The following is a 16,689-nucleotide window of genomic DNA, read 5'->3' as shown; positions in this document are numbered from 1 at the left end:
GCGGCTCGGTCCTGGCGCGCCTCGGCTCGGTCCTGGCGCGCCTCCCCACTTCCCTGCTCTCCCCTCGCACACAACCCAGGCTCCACAGCCTCCCCACAGCACCCTAACCTACAACAGAGGGTATCAGAGAGAAAAGACAAACACGTCAAAGACTGATTTTTAAGACTGCTACTTTAAAACCGTAAAGGAGACTCACAACATTTTTTTAACATTTGCTTTTAAGATTATGCGCAGAAAACCTTCATTCAACAGAGTTCCCCGAACAAGCCCTGAAAGGTCTCCTATTGAACTGGGGGTTTCCTCGGCTCCAGATCCCGAGGGAAACCTTCCTTTCCCTGACTCACACTCAACTGGGTGTGTCTCAAGCGCACCACTACGGCAGGTCACTCACACCCCACACCAGGGGTGGGCCCGGGGTGTGCTGGCACGGGGCGGCATGTCCCCCGGACCCTCCCGTTCCTGTCCCAAGCCCAGGAGGTCCCCGCGGGTGGGGGAGACAGGATGCGGAGAGCACCGCGGCGGACAGAGCGCCGCACGGCAGCACGTCTACACAGCAGGCACATCTACTGTTTCGGTTTGCTGGTTTTATCGTCCTTCCTGTTCCCCGAAGTTCCAACAACATCCAACAAGGTCTCTAAGCTCCAGCGTTCCCAGAAGCGCTCTGGTGGGAAAATGAAGCGGAGGCAGGAGTCTCTCGGCCCCTCGCGGTGGGGACAGGGGCAGGAGCGGGGCCCACGCCGGGCCAAGGCTCCGGAGGCCGGCTGGGGAGGGCCGGGAGGCGGATGGGCAGAGTGAAGAGCGCACACAGTGCGAGCTCTGTCTGCAGTGGGGGGAAGCGCAGGGCACCCCGAGCCGCCGTCAGCACATACGAATTACCTGCCGCGTAACTGCTTTTACGAAACAAAACCGGAGACGGAGGGCTCTGTGCCCCGAGGAAGGGGAGCAGAGTCTAACGCTGCTGATCACCACCAAGGACAGGTGTCTACCGCGGGGCACCTCCGGGGCTGGGCACCGAGGAGGCAGCAGTGCCCACCCCCTGGAGGGAAGGGGCCCCAGGAACAAGCAAGCGGACGCGAGCGGGCAGAGGGTAAGGGTGCTCTGCAAGCGGACGCGAGCGGGCAGAGGGTGAGGATGCTCTGCAAGCGGACGCGAGTGGGCAGAGGGTGAGGGTGCTCTGCGGCGAGACAAAGCCGGCTGAGGCAGGAACAAAGAGGTCAGGTGTTCTGGGCCTGGAGGACATGCTGCAGCTGCCCGCCCGCGGCTCGGTCCAGAGACCACACGACAAGGTGGCCTGTGAGCAGAGACCGGGAGGAAGTGAGTAGTGCAGAAATCCAGGGCAGAGGCCCTGGGCACGGACGTGCTGGTGTGCTCCAGGAACGGCAGAACATGGTGAGGCAGGCACAGAAAAGAGGAGACCCAGAGAGGGATGGGGCAGGTCCTGCCGGGCCTGGAAGGCTGTCATCAGGCCTCTGGCTGGCCTGGGAGCCCTGGAGGCTTTACAAAGCAGCTGACCTGGATCTCATTCCCAAAGGACCACAGACACCAGGTGCAGCACGGCCCTGGGCTGTTTGCCAGGGGCCTGGGGAGGAGGCTCCTGGCACTGGTGAGAGGGGGTGGCTTAGGGCAGGGCATGGGGCAGAGGTGCTGGCCATACGAAGCCAAGGCAATGCGAGACTGACGGGGGGGGGGGGGGGGGGGGCGGTGAGGCGACAGCGGAGAGCGACAGGAAGGGGAGCGGCCGTGTGCAGAGACGAGGGACCATGCGGCAGGGCACGGGGGTCAGGGGGAGAAATTGGGGCATTGTGAATTCAACGCAGCTGCCACCTTTAACCCAGAAAGCACCTTTAAAAATAGATGACCTGCTTAAAAGCAAGATCCCTCAGGTATGTTCCCGAGGAAAGGTGCCTTGCCCGCGTCCCTGTGGGCTTCAGAGATATGCTACAGGGAGAACCCGGCACGGGGGTGCCCCAGGAGGGCCGGCTGGAAGCACGGACAGGGACGGCACTGGACAACGCAGGAAGCCTCAACACACAGGCTCTGGCCAGCCGGCCACCCTCGTGTCACAGACAGCAACAGGGACCCCATGGCGGCCGAAGTCCGTGCACCTGTTCACACGCTCAGAAGGTGCTGCTCAGCGCTTGGACACCCGGGACCTCGAGAGGGGGAGGCCCCGAGAAGGGCGGCAGCAGGGCGCTGGGCCTTGGCTCCCCTCCCCGCGCGGGCTCCGCGCACCCGAGCTGCAGCCAGGCTCACAGACTCGGGTGGTCTCAGACACTCAGCAGCTCTGTTTTCAAAGCTTCTTTGTTTCACTAAAAGTACCTTTTCCTGAGGGGCGCCTGGGTGGCTCAGTGGGTTAAAGCCTCTGCCTTCGGCTCAGGTCATGATCTCGGGGTCCTGGGATCGAGTCCCGCATCGGGCTCTCTGCTCAGCAGGGAGCCTGCTTCCCCTCTCTCTGCCTGCCGCTCTGCCTGTCAGATAGATAAATAAATTCTTTAAAAAAAAAAAAGTACGTTTTCCTCAAACCACAAAAAGGAGATAAAACCGGGCCTTCCAAAGAAGGCTGCCCAAGCTTCCGGGCAGCGTGAGTGGGCGATCGGGACTCTTTCCTCTTTACCGTCCTAGTCACCTCCCCAAAGCCCCGCTGCACCACAGGGTTCAGAGCCACACTGTGCACACTCGGAAAGAAGGGAGGCGACAGGCCCACTGAGTCACCAGGTCCAAACGCATCCGGCCCAGGAGAGGGTGGGCCGGAGAGAATCCTGAGCAGGGGAGAGAACAGGAGGGCGGCAGAGGAGCAGGCACAGGAGGGAGCGGAGGAGGGGAGCAGAGGCCAAGGTGGGGGCAGGGGCAGCCTCGGGGAGGGTCGGGGAGGGAGAAGAGTGGGAGAGAGGAGCAGGGAGCAGGGGCCAGGAGCAGAGGCCACGGTAGGGGGAGGAGGAGGGGAGGGCGGGCAGCAGGGCAGGGGAGAGGAGCGAAAGTGGAGCTTCTGGCCTGAGCACCAGCACGCAGAAGGCGCTGCGGCCCCAGGAGCTGCACAGGACACGAAGGCCGGTGGTCCTGAGCCTCCTCGCCCTGGGTCTTCGCGCTCTGGTAGCTGCAGGGGACACTCGGCGCTAGGGCCAAGGGCCAGTCCTCCCAAGGAGATGGCAGGGAAGGAAGGACACAGGCACCTGGAGCTCTCACCCCCCCATCCCCTGCCTCCAGCCCAGTCCTCCAGCGCACCGGCCCACCGGCCCTCCAGCGCCCACCGGCCCTCCAGCGCACACAGCCACCAGGGCCTGGCAGTTACCAGGTAGCGAGGGCGGCAGGGCCAGTGCCCGGCCACTAGAGGGCAACAGTGGGCGCAACTGGCCCACCGCCAGGACCCCAGAGAGCCCGAGTGCCCTCCCCGCTTCAGGGGCGATTCCCAGTGCCCAGACGAGCCCTCTGCTCCAGCTCTCCGACCTCAGGTATGAAAAGGGCCCCTCCTTCCTCAGCCCCTGAAGAACACGGCAGAGGCCGAAGCTTGAGTCCCGACCAGCTCCCATGCCGTGGCCCGGCTGTGGGGCCGCAGGACCAGCCCGCTGCACCAAAGACTCGAGCCCCTCAGCGGCTGACCAGGCTCAGGCCCGCATGGGGAGCAGACAGCTGGCGCCGGGCTCGGGGCAGTGCGTGCACAAAGGGACTCACCGTATCCATTTAGCGCCCTTACCTCCCGAGCATCACGGCTCGGCCCAGCCGACCTCAACATAACGTGCTCAGACGCTCACGCTGGCCTATGGAGGGGCGCGGTCAGCTCGCACGAAGCCCACAGTGCAGGGCTGGGCAGCCCGTGTAACCTACCGGACACTGTATGGAAAGTGACCAACAGCAAGGGCGCCCGCGGAGCGCTGCTGACCCTCGTGATGGCGAGGCCGACCAGAAGCTGTGGCCGCTGTCCCGCGTCACGGGAGAGGAGTGTACTGGGTCACCAGCCCGGGAATCACTCCCCCGGGAAAAGATCCCAGCTCAAAATTCCAAGTACAGCGTCCACCGAACGGGTATGTCTTTCACACCGTCACAGAGTCGAGCTGTTGTAAGTCGGGGACTGTGTGTATAGATAACGCCCGTGCGGCGTCATAGCCAGCACAGAGTGAGGACCCAAAGTGGTCAGAACCACGGAATTACATGGCCACACTACTCTCCCCGGCTCTGTGTCCCAAGTCCCTGACTCTATGTCCCCAGTGAAAGGACGCCTCTCCATGTGCACCAGAGGTCCCCTGCTTACAGCCCAAGGCTCCCACTGCGCCAGCTTGGCCGCCCTTGTCCCAAGTCCACCCGGCTTCGTGTCCAACCAGCTGCCAGGGCCCCCAGCCTGCCCTGCAGCCCCGGGGAAAGGAACCGCCTCACCCACCCACCTCCCGCCCCCACCCTCCAGCCCTCCCCAGTCTACTACCCAGCTTGTCCCGCACTCCTATCCCTCGCCCTCCGCGCTCCCAAGGAGCTGCCGGCCCACCCAGCCCCAGCCCCACGCTGCTGGAAGCACCCCGGCCGCACGTGGGCCACAGCTCTCCCTCCGCAGAGGACAAACCACCTTGGGACTCCGTGCCCAGCTGCGCCTCCAAACCTCCCAGCGGCTCCGCGATGAGCTCCTCCTTCTGGCCTTCGGAGCCCTCAGGACCCGTTCCTTCCTACCTGCTGTCCTGCTCGCTGTCCCCCACCAGGCCGAGGCCTCAGCAGCCAGGTCCAGGCCTTTAGCGTGGGAGTCCTGTCGCACCACCGGCCGCCCCGGAAGGCCAGTCCCCACCTCCAGCTCCACCCGGGGATAAGGGGCTACTCCGGGGGTCGTGGCTGACAGCTCACCCACAGCGGCACCCCCGGATTTGCGCTCCACGGGTGCCTTAGCACCTTCTGGGAGCTTCTGGAGTACTGAGTGTGCGCGTGTGTGCGCCTGCCCGTCTCCTCAAACCAGAGCATCCGCTCCTGCAGGGCAGGGCTGGTGGGGGGGGGTAGTGTCTGGTTCCCTGCTTCTCTCCAGCGCCTGCACCCACGGCAAGTGCCCTGAGGATCCGGTTGAACGAGTGAACCCTGCGGGCACTTTCACAAAGGACCTCCGGGTCCCGGGAGCCTGCAGGGTGGGCCTCGTTCCCCCAGTCACCTGCTGAGAGTGGATCGCACAGAGCAGGGGCCTGGCGCCAGAGCCAGACGGCCTCCTCCTGCCACCACGGGCCCTGCAGGGTTGTCCTCTGGCCGCAGGCCCTGAGGGGCAGCTACCAACCCTGGCTTCCAGAGTGAGCAGCTCCAGGGACTCCGCCCCCAGAACACTCTCTCCTCCCCACCTCCATCTATGGGGACACTCCCCAGCCTTGGGCCAGACTGGGTGCTCAGGCAGGGGAGCCATAGGAGCCCGTGCACCCAGCCTCACTTTCCCGGCAGACAGGGCTGGAGGCCCGGAGGCCCCGTGCCCTCGAGGCCACACCACGGAGACGGGGCGGCTCCACAGGCCTCCGGACCGCGTGTTCTGCCCCCGGCCCAATCCCGCTCCCATGCACAGATGCACGCGATAAAAATGAACGCCTCCGAGTGTCATTTTCTTGGGCTTCAAAGCAGCAGCCTTTTGCACGAGTAAATATTGAGTCAATGCTAAGAGCAGAATGAGCTGTTAAGTTCTATTTGCTACTCTCATCCCCAGGCTCATAACAGAGCACAAGCTAAACAAAGAAAAACAGCTCTCCGCCGACGAGATGACATTCAGCAGGTAGAATCATTTCTGTGGGCACTTCTCACATCAGTGATTTGCTTCTCCAACATTGGCAAATATTTGCCACTTATGTCTTTTATGTAATGTGGAGATAATATATTCCACTGTCTTCCAAGGCTATCTTAAATGCCTTATAAAAACAGGCAATTTACTGGCTATGTTTCCTCCTGCCACTAAATACAAATCCAGTAATTGTTTAACTTTGAAAGCTTTTTGGTGTGAGATTTGATACTTAAACAGAATGCCAAAGACAGAAAACACTCGTAATGCCACCGGCCCAACAAAAGAATCTTACTTTTAACTGTTAATCCCTCCTGCCCATGCCTACCCACTTTCCCCACGGGTCTTGAAAGCTTTGTTCTTAAAGAGGATTTCAGTGTCCACGAGTTAGTCCGCTGATGACATCCACAAGAAGACCACGGGGCTCAGCTCCTGACCCAGAACTGCAACTCCTAGCAGCGGATCTTGTCTTCGCCAACTGCCTCCGTGCCCCTGCTGTCGGAGACCGCGCACCTCAACCACCAGAACACATGCAAACCGCCTTGACTCAGCTGTGACCACACAGTGACCATGCGCGTAGTGCTCTGAAAATCAAGGTCAAGGGTAAACAGGCCAACACAAACAAATAGGGCAGACGACTAGCACTGTTCAGCGCTGACTGTGTGCTGGGCCGCTCCTACGCATTCTATACGCATCTCCTCCCAGGCTCTGCACACGCAGCACGGCTAGCCCCCCAGGACACGAACGAGGACCCCAGAAGCACTCCCAGGCTCGCTCCGCTCACAGGGCCAAAGAGCGCTGAACCCGCGCTCCCCACCAGTGGTCGTCCTCAGAACCCCCGCCCTCCCTGCACGCTGGGACCTGGCCTCCCCACACGGCCCCAGGGGTGCCTGTGTGTTGCTGAGGGACATGCTCAAACCCCACGACTAGACTCCCCAAAGCCTGAAGCCCCTGACTTCCCAGTGCCGTGGGTGAGATCTCCACTCCAGCTGCTTCCCCCCCGACCCACATTTCGGGACACCCGATGACCATCACTAGTCTCCAGTGTGGAGCAAGGATCATAGGTCCAAACCCACCGCAGGGACACAAAGTGCGGAAGAGGCCAAGTGCCCGTCAGGAAGGGCGGTAAAGGCGTCCGGAGCAGCCCAGGGCAGCACCGCACAGCCCGTGCGGGCCGGCAGGTGTCTAGCACTAACACGGGAAAAACGCCATGAGGTTTGAAGTGGGAAACAGAGCAGCATCTCCACATGGAGGGGGGGTAAGCAGACCATATAAATGCACAGACCCCAAAGCGTGTCTCCACACACGACTTCTGAATTACCGCAGGACGACAGTCCCCTCTCCGGGCAGAACGGACTGCCGCCATCTCCAGCAGACATCCATCCTCAGCAGCCACGCACTCCTGACCAGGAGGACCGACCGGCTCCGGGGCCTCTCACCATGATGACAGGCACCACAAACCTCACGGGTGACATTCCTGCCCACACAACCGGCCCGAACCTCACTGGGAGGTCAGGAGACAGCCCCCGCTGAGGGTTGCCGCACCACAGCTGACCTGCCCTCCTCCAAGGCCCCAACACCCAGGGACAAGGGGCACACGGGGACCCCTCAGCTGCCGGGGAGGACGGACCAGGAGACAGACACAGCGGATGTCACTGGGACGACTAGCAAGAGGTGAACGTGGGCCGTGAGGCGGTCGGTGCACCGTCTCGCTGGGAAACGGCCTGATTCTGACGACAGTCCTGTCTTATGCGGACAGTGTCTGCGCTTAGATAACACAGGGATGCTCTCGGGGGCCCAGGGATGCAGCGTCTCCAGCGGACTCAAACGGTCCGGGGGAAACACACAGCCACACGAGTGCGCGCGCGTGCACACACACACGCACGCACGCACAGTGAAGGTGGGATAAAGCGCAAACTGCGGGTGAACGGACACAGGGGTCGCCTGTACTACTCTTGCAACTTTTTTCTAAATCTGAGGTTACACCAGAAGGAGAAGTTTAGAATGTCACGGGCACCCACCCAGAGCGGATGGCAGACCGGGCCCACCCTTCCGCCAAGCCGGGCTCTGCCTCCACCGCGCTCCCTGCGGGCGGCCCATCCGCGTGCCTCGGGTGCCACCTGCTGGCGGAGCGGGGCACTGCACAGCCCGCCCCCACCCCCTCCCACCCACCCCCGCGCCCCGCCCCCTTGCCACCCCTGCCCCTGCCCTCCGCCCCGCGTGATCCCAGGACCGCGGCCACGTCCCACCTCCCGGAGAGCTCCCCCGGCCAGCAAGATGCCCGCGGCAGCATGGCGCTCCACGAGGATGAGGTGTACAGCTTCGAGATCTCCAGCAGGCGGACCTGGAGGTGGGCACCGGCCTCAGAGCCTGGTGGCAGCGCGGCCCCAAGGCTACGGTGACCCTGGAGACCCCTGGTGACTGTACCGCCCCCTGCTGGCCTGCCCACCCACGCCCTGCCTTGGCTCTCCAGGTGCCGTCGCACACTCTACACCAAGGAAGGTACGAGGTCAGCAGCACCCAGGACCCCAGTCACCAGCTCTGTGCCCCCACGAACACTCAAAAGCAGGGACGTCCACGGGTCCGCCCTGCAGGGCCAACCCAGGGCGGCTCCACAAAGCCTAAGGGGTTCAACAGCAGCATTAAGGAAAAGAACAGAAAAGCCAGACCAATGGCGCTGGAAGCCCAAGACCAGCACTCAGCTAACGTAAACCTGAAGGTCAAATGGTCAACTCTGTGACTTGCGGGCAGGACCACACAAACAGACCACCTGACAAAGCACACGGCACGCAGGGGCACAGGCACGCGCGCCCTCCGCCAGCGGGGACTCACCGAGGTCTGTGTTGGGGCCGGCAAGGAGCTGCTTGAACTTGTCGAGCCGCGAGGCCTCTCGTTCACTTAACACTGAGCTGCTGACGGCACTGGGGTCAGACGTGCCACCCAGGGCAACCGTCACCGAATGTGGAAGAGACTGGGAGCGCTGCAGAGGGACAGTGTCGCTGGCACTTTCTGCGGAGAGAGAGAGCAGGGGGTGAGGACGGCCTCCTGATGCTCCCCGTAAGAAGGCTCCCACGTGCGCCACTTTCTCCTTGTGAATGCCACCATGCCTCAACTGCCCCCCTCCCATCACGGGACAGCACAAACCTGGCTTACTGGAGCAATAAAGCAAAACTAGCGAATGCTCAAGAAGTTCACTGGCCCCAGAGCATTACTCACTCGGGAAACGGACATGCCTCACCCAAAAGCAAGTCGACAACCAGAAATGTCCAGACCACCTCGGGGTGCACCCCCGGTCAGGGCTCCCTTGAAGCAGGCCTGCCTGGGGGACACAACGCCAGGACCCGCTGGTGTACAGCAGGGATGACGCTGCCTGTGGGGCCCGCCGGGCGTGAGCACAGAAGGAAGCCACTGAGTCACGTGTGGAAGGACACAAGCCCACAACGGCACAGAGGACTCTGCACCCCTCAGGTCTCCCCAAGCCCTGTGAGGGAGCTGGGCAGGGACCATGACCAAAAGAAAGCACAGGAAGCTAGAGCACACAAAAGTGGGGTGGGGGGTGCTAGAGGGAGGGGGTGCCCAGGACACCCCCCCCCCGGGCACCACCTACCATCACACCCAAAGGCCCACGAGCAGGGACATGCAGGCCGAGGTGAAACCCTGCATTAAATCCAGGAACCCGGGCCGGGAAGAGCCACAGGAGAGAGCACAAGGTCCCACACCCACTCAGAAAAAACTACCAGGGACCAACAAGGGGCCCACAAGCAAAAGGCGGGGACAGGCTGCATGGGCCCAGGTCTAAATCCCCCCGAATGGTCACCTCTTCCAAAACTGGAATTTAGAGTAGAGGGAGAAATGGACTCCGGGAGACGGGACGAGAAACAAACAGGCAGACGAACCGGGCTGGCTCCCGCGTGCTGTCAGACCCCACCAGCTCCCTCCTTCCTGCGACTCACGACCCTAGAAACAGAGCCTGGAAAGGCTTCGCACAGAAACCCTTGGGCTACGGAGGAGCACTACGGCCCACAGCCTCTGGGCAGAGTCTGGCCCACTTAAGCTTCCAGAAAAGCCTAAAGAAGTGGGTGTGCAGGTGAGAGCAAGCCCAGCCCCTCCTCGGGGCCTCCCCAGCACCTGCACCCGGGGAGGCCCGGGGCTGCGATGCTCAGACCGCCTGCGCCCCGCCCTGGGAATCTGTTACTCCGCTGTGAGTCAGGATTCCTTCCTTCGGAAAGACGATGATGGTAGGAGGGCGGTCCCACATTCTACCGCGGAACCAAACGGGCTGGGTCTGACTTCTCTGCCGTCTCAGAGAGTATCGGTGTCACTTACTGCGACACGAATGGACCACTTGGTCCCGAGCAGAGCACACATCCAGTCCCCCTCTAAGATGGGACAGGCGGGGTTTGCAAGGCACGCTGATGCCCCTCCCCACCGAAGAGGCACGTCTCCCTGCTACTGTCAACGAAAACACATCAGCGTCCCCGCAGCCAGCGTCGACCCAGGAGCCACTCGCCGCGGCTGGGTCCCCACCAGCAGTGGAGACAGTCCTCCCCAGCCGCGCCCACTGAGCCCTTCGCAGCCTAAGGCACAGCCTCACCATTACGCCAGTGGTGCCCCCGACCAAGCAAAGCGCACCTGACTTGAGGTACACAGGCACAGACTCCTCAGACAGCAAGAAAGTCCGGGGAGCCGGAAGGCAGTGAGCGGGAGGCGCAGGGAGGCCCGCCCGAGCTCCCTCCCTGCAGCTTCCTAGCTTTCAGGCCGCCATCGACCCAGCGCTGGAGGCCAGAGTCGGGGGCAGCTGGCAGGTCCCTTGGACACCGCCATGTGGGGTGACGTGAAACGCAGCGAGCGGGACCGTGAAGATGACAGAGCACCGTTCCTACGAGCCATCACACGAAACAGGCCTGCCCCGGGCCTGAGCCGTGGGGCCGCTGCCGGGACGAGGGTGGGGCAGGACATGTTGGTGAGCGGAGCCCAGTCACCGGGCCCCGGGCTCAGTGACATTCATGTAATGACACGGGACACCAAAGGGAAACAAAGGTAATGGGACATGGTCTCTGCCTTGAGGGAACTTGCAAACCACGCAGACGGGGTGTGCAATCGGGCCCAGCCCAGCCAGCACCTGCCCTCAGCCGGGATGGCCTCCGCTCCTGAACCCGGACCCTCCCCCCCCTCTAACCTCAGCCATCACGGCCTTCCTGAAGCCTTCCCTGACAGGCCCCTGGCCCTCAACAAGACAGAACCGGGACTTCTACCCTTGGGTGCTTCTGGGTCCGCCGCTCCAAGGCTCCATCCCACCCACGGAGGAGGAGTATGGGGAGCCCTGCGTCTCCCCACTAGACTGACAGTCAGCACATCCGCACGGGGCCCGGTCCAGTAAGAACAGGACTGACGTGGTCTTAGGCCAACATCAAGGAAGCCATCCCGGTGAGTAACAAGCCACCCAGAGAACTGAACACAGGCCCAGGATTTCTGCCCACCTCTGCCCACCACCCGCGGGGTCGGCTCCCCGAGAGGCCATCTCGGGCTCCAGAGAGGCCCTCTCCCCCTCAGTCCTGTGCGCCGTGGGCTAGAGTCCCCGGGGGGGGCAGCCCTGGTCTCCACCTACTTCACGCCAGGCACACACACTCCCTGCCCCAGATGGGACCATGGGAAAAGTCCTAAAACATGGCCTCGTGCCCCCTCAGGGTGGAATCACCCGCGGAGAGGTCTTGCTCTCCGTGGTGAGGCCAGAGGCTAGCAGCAGGCCCCGGCGTCAGACGCCATGGACTCGAACTCCTGCCCCACCACTCAGCGCGCCGGGCGAGCCACGTGACCTCCCCGTACCCGCCCCAGAAGCTTTCTCCTGCGGCGGCCACAAAGTCGCAGGGTCTGTTCGCTACGAGGGCCTGCGACAGTCCTTGCCCCACAGTGAGCGATGGTAAATGCCAGCAGCCGTCAGGACACAAGTTGCTCCCAAAGGAAAGACGGCTGCCGCGCAGGGGGGAGGAGGCGCAAGACAGACATGGTCATCCGCCCCCTTCCCCAGCACGAGCCGCTTGGAGCATCCTTCCCCTGGCTTCTATGGGAGGGAGTCACCCCCAAGGCTCCCCACCCGGGCTGGAAGCAGCCCAAGGGCCAAATGCTGGGCGGCCCCCAAGTCCACACACTCAAGTCCTACCCTGGATGGGATGGGTCAGGAAGCAGAGCCTCAGGTTCAGAGGAAGTCATGCGGCTGGGGTGCCCCAGTGGGATCGGTGCTCGCGGAGAGTCACAGGACAGCTTGTTTCCCCACAGCTGCAGTCTCCCCACAAGACAGCTTGTTTCCCCTCTGCAGTCTCCCCACATGAGGATACCGTGAGAAGACAGCTGTCTGCACCCTGAAAAGGGCCCTCGACAGAACCCAACCACGTTGGCCGCCTGACCTCAGACTTAGCCTCCAGAACTATGAGACAGAACTTTCTGCTGCTCCCACACCATCGGCCTGCAGTACTCTTGCCACAGCAGCCCCCAGCCTCCCAGAACGAGACTCTGCCCTCAGCCGAGATGGCACCCCCCCCCCAACAACCACTCGGATGGTAGGTGCCCCAGCGGCTCTACCCAGGCCCCAGAGGCGGGGGGCACAGCAAAGGGCCAGGGAATTCAGGGCACTGGCACACATGAAGAGGGACGCAGCTGAGGGCACTGGCCGGCCAGGGTGCACAGGCAGTGACTGCCTGCGCCGCATCCGTCTTGGGGGTCCTCGACCTACTTGCAGAAGCCCTAACCAGATTTTCATCTTCAAGCTCAAGTACTTTGAGGTTCAGCCTATTTTAGAGAAAAGCAGTTTAGATTCCAATATGAAAACCGGAGGAAGGAACGCATTCACAGCATTCCCCTACAGAGAAGTGTGACGTTCCCACGTTAGCTCCTGGGAAGGCAGAGGGATGGATGGACGCCAGCTCCGTGCGTCCCAGCAGCACACGCTGAGGCAGCATGAGGCTCTCTTCTCCCCTCTGCAAACCAGGGCAAGCCCCCAGCCCCGAGAGACCCTGGGAGAGGGAGTCCCTGCGTCTGCAGCTGCACAGGCCGGGCCCTCTGCCACCATAGCCCACACCGCCCCCCATCACCTCCCTGACGCTCACGTGTCCCCGCCGCGGAGGGCGTCAGGATGGTCTGACTGAAGATTACGCCCCAGCTCCAGCCTGCTGTGACCACGCCCCACCTGTTTGGACCCACAGCACTTGTCACCTCCCCGCACACCCCAGGCCTCCTTACTGATCGCATGGGCGTCTGTCCCCCCCACCCCACAGAACACACGCTCCAGGCCAGGGACCTCCTTCGGGCACCCCAAGCCCTGAGAACTGTGCCTGACCCATCACAGAGGCTCATCTGCTTTAGGTCACAGAAACCCCCAAAACAAAAAGAGCAAAACTAACAAGCACCGTCTCCAGGAAGGCCACCAAGCACCAGGCATGGGAGTGCAAGACACGCGCTGCTCCCATCCTTGAGTTTATGACCTGAACGCAGTGATTCCACACCCCAGACCCCGCCTGCTAACGACTGGGCCCACGTGCAGGTGCACTGGGGAGAGACGTGGCGGCGGGGGGAGAGGAGGGGGGAGGGGTGGTCACTGGCAGCTGCCGAAGGAGGGGCAGGCTCTGCGCGTGCAGCTGGCCTGACCCCGCAGCTGGAAATGTCCCACCTGGGACAACCGAGGCACACTTAGAGGGGAGACACGGTCCCCCGGGCCCGGTGCTCACCGTGGCCTCTCATGGCCCACGCACGGAAGCCGCACACCACACCCCTCCACCTGGAGCGGAGGAGCACTCAGCTGGGAGCACCAAGAAAAGTCCGCGGCTGCCTGCGAAGGCCTGTGGACACGCGGATCCCAGCCTCCAGGTCTTTCAAAGGCACAAGCCGCTGCGGCAGACAGGACAGAACCCCTCTAACCACCCACAGGTAGACAGGACTCGAGCCCCTCTCCCATCAGTGCTGCACGTCGCCTCCTCGGGCCCCCAGCCCACCTCCGGGACAGGACGTGTGGCTCTCGCTGACGGACTTCACCAGCCGGAGGTCACCGCTCGGGACTGGAGGCGGCTCTGCCGAAGGCTTTGGCTTCTGCTCGGGGCCCAGCGCCTCCCGCCGCTTGTGGCGCTCCTGCCGCTCGCTGTGGTTGCGCAGGACGCGGTTGGCCGTCTCCATGACCACGTCGGTGTTCAGGCTCTCGGCCGCCATGGCCAGGAGCCCGTCGTCGTCCTCGCCGGCGTCCCAGGCGTCGCTGGTGTTGCTCTCAAACTCCTGGAAGGTGCTGACTCTCTTGGCCTTCACGGGCGTGCTGGGCGCCTTGGGCGCGGCCTTGAGCAAGCTGTAAAGCAAAGGCACACTTGTCCTCTCAGGGGCCGGCGAGGACGTCCCCCGCGACCCGTGGGAAAGGAGCCCCCGGATGAAAGGAGCACCTTCGCGCTCTCCGCGTCACCGGAGAGGACCTGGGCACCCGGGCGCTCCGCCGGTGACGCGGCTGCCCTCGTCCCGGTCATGCTCTCGGGGCTCTGGGATCGAGTCCCGCAGCGGGCTCCCTGCTCAGCCCTGCTGCTCCCTCTGCCTCCTCCCTCCCGCAACAGCCGCGCGCGCTCTCTCTCAAGTAAATAACAAATCTATAAAAAAAAGAGGACTCGTAGAGTTCAGTGGCAGGAAAGAAAGGCTCTCAAGGGGCCGTCCCGCTGAGCAGTCTCTGCTCGGTGACAGAAGCCATTCAGGCGGAACCCCAGCACTGCAGAGTCACGGCCTTCAGAGTCCCCAAACCTGCCATGGGCCGGTGCCCACCAACCTCCGGAGGCGGCCGTGGGGGTGGGGCAGGGCAGGAGCGGCTGTTCCCACCCCCCAGGCCTCTGGCGTCAGGACTCGGACACAGCATCACTAGAACCGGGGCCCCCACAGGGGGTCCAGGAACACCCACCAGCACAGGCCATGCGGCCACACCTCCCTCCTGTGTGCCCGCCTCTGGAGGAGCCCAGACACCGGGCAGAGAGCGCAGTGGAGGGCAAGGAAGCTGAGTGCCACGCATAGGTCCGGGGCCTGTCCCCACCCCCCGCCAACTAACAGGGTGCCAGGCACATGCTCTCCTGCCCAGGCCACTGCACTCCGGGCTGGGCTTCCTCCTCCGCCATTCTCCATAGGACGAGCCCTGCCAGGCCCTGACACATGTCTCCTCACGGGAAAACTCCTTCCTCCGCTCAGGACTCCCAGGCAGCAGGCGGGTCACCATGGCCCCCAGGAGTGGGCGGAACGCGGCCGGAGCGCAGGCCTCACTTACGTGCCGTGTAGCAGCGGGTCGAAGGGGGGGTGCTGCGCACCGTACACATGCTGGATGCTGTTTGGAAGGAAAGGAAAACTGGTCAGCTTCTCTCTGGCGTCCTCCGGCACCTGCCACTAACTCGGGGGAGGCACTGGTTCCCAGGAAGCCACACGCCTTGGAGAGCAACTCCCCATCCGCTGAGCGGGTCCGGGGGCCCACCCGGAAGGATGAATGGCGCCGCACAAGCCCACGCCACACGACGGGGCACTCAGCCTGTACAGCAAACGGACCTCAGCCCAGGGAGCCACAGCCCTGACCGCATCGCCCGGACCTCAGGCGCCGCTGGTGAGTGGCCGCTGGGAGCCAGGAGTCCCTGGCATCACTGAGTTCAGGCGGCCTCCACTCTTGGACCGTGTGCCACTGGCAGGACCACAACCTAAGACTGAAATGCCCATCTGGTACCATTTTGTGTACAGACGAAACACAGAATCACAAGAGGAAGATAAACGTATTTTTTAGAAGGCTTAGTGGCTTTATTATACAAGTCTTCTAGGGGCGCCTGAGTGGCTCAGTTGGTTAAGCATCAGGTGATGATCTCAGAGTCCTGGGATCGAGCCCCACGTCGGGTTCCTGCTCACAGTGAGTCTGCTTCTCCCTCTGCCTCTGCTGCTCCTCTGCTCGTGCACCTGTTTTCTCTCTTTCTCCCAAATAAATAAATAAAATCTTTAAAAAATAAATAAATAAATTTAAAAATAAAGACTTCTGCTCATCAGAGTGAACCAAAACAGCCCCTGCGGCAGACAACCACAGCAGTCTGCTGAGCGGGCGCAGCAGTCCAGCCGGTGGAGGCCTTGTGACCCAGCACAGCTCTTCCTCCGCGGGGCAGCGTCCAGCCGGTGGAGGCCTTGTGACCCAGCACAGCTCGGTCACCACAGTGCTGGCCCTTCCTCATCTGCCTGGAGCACTGGTGTGAGGCCTAGAGGTTCCCAGCCGCCAGGCCACAGTGCGTGAGGAAGGAGCAGGAGATACAAACCATCTGAGAACACAGGCCTGGCGGGAAGACAAAACAGCGCACGGGGTCCCGGGAGGCAGTGCGGCCCCGCAGGTCCAGGCCCCAGCCCCCTCAGATGTGAACCAAGCAAACCCCAGTTCGGTTCAGCCACTAGCGGTGAGGCCTCCTGGTACAGTCCCTGCTCAAGAGACGCCAGCTGGCACCCTCAGCGGGACACCGTCGGGGGGTGAGCGCGGTCAAGCAAATGCGTACATGGAGGCCTTTCGCGCACGGAGGAATGTTTTCATTTTTAAAAGCAGAAGGAAATCCTACCTTTTTCACTAAGCATTACATCATGACTGTGTCCCCATATCACCACCGTTCAATGTGCTTAAATGCATTTATTCACCCAATGTCCATTGCTACACACCAGAAAAGGTACGCTCTGTATTAAATTTAAAAACATAATCGTGAGATAGCCACACGAGATACCTCTACACACTTCTCTGCAACTCCTTGGGAATCTATAATTAATTCCAATTGTTAAAAGTTTCTAAAAGTCCTGGGGCACCTGGGTGGCTCAGCAGGTTTAGCCTCTGCCTTCGGCTCAGGTCATGATCTCAGGGTCCTGGGATCGAGCCCCACATCAGGCTCTCTGCTCAGCGGGGAGCCTGCTTCTCCCTCTCTCTCTCTCTCTGCCTGCCGCTCTGCCTACCTGTGACC

The 16,689-nt window shown here is 62.4% G+C and overlaps 1 protein-coding gene across 6 annotated transcripts in view; it reads right to left on the bottom strand.

The window, feature by feature from the left end:
* Positions 1–16,689, bottom strand: part of TBC1D22A (TBC1 domain family member 22A) — a 297,090-nt gene that overhangs the window by 263,398 nt on the left and 17,003 nt on the right. For all 6 annotated transcript variants that reach the window (XM_059187298.1, XM_059187302.1, XM_059187299.1 and 3 more), the window contains 3 exons: positions 14,994–15,050; positions 13,705–14,045; positions 8,552–8,728 (listed from right to left, as the gene is read on the bottom strand). In XM_059187298.1, the coding sequence (XP_059043281.1) occupies positions 8,552–8,728; positions 13,705–14,045; positions 14,994–15,050 (575 nt within the window). The remainder of the gene's footprint in view (positions 1–8,551; positions 8,729–13,704; positions 14,046–14,993; positions 15,051–16,689) is intronic.

This window comes from Mustela lutreola, chromosome 8 (genome assembly GCF_030435805.1).
Source record: "Mustela lutreola isolate mMusLut2 chromosome 8, mMusLut2.pri, whole genome shotgun sequence".
Taxonomy (NCBI): domain Eukaryota; kingdom Metazoa; phylum Chordata; class Mammalia; order Carnivora; family Mustelidae; genus Mustela; species Mustela lutreola.
This window is presented reverse-complemented; position numbering and strand designations above follow the sequence as displayed.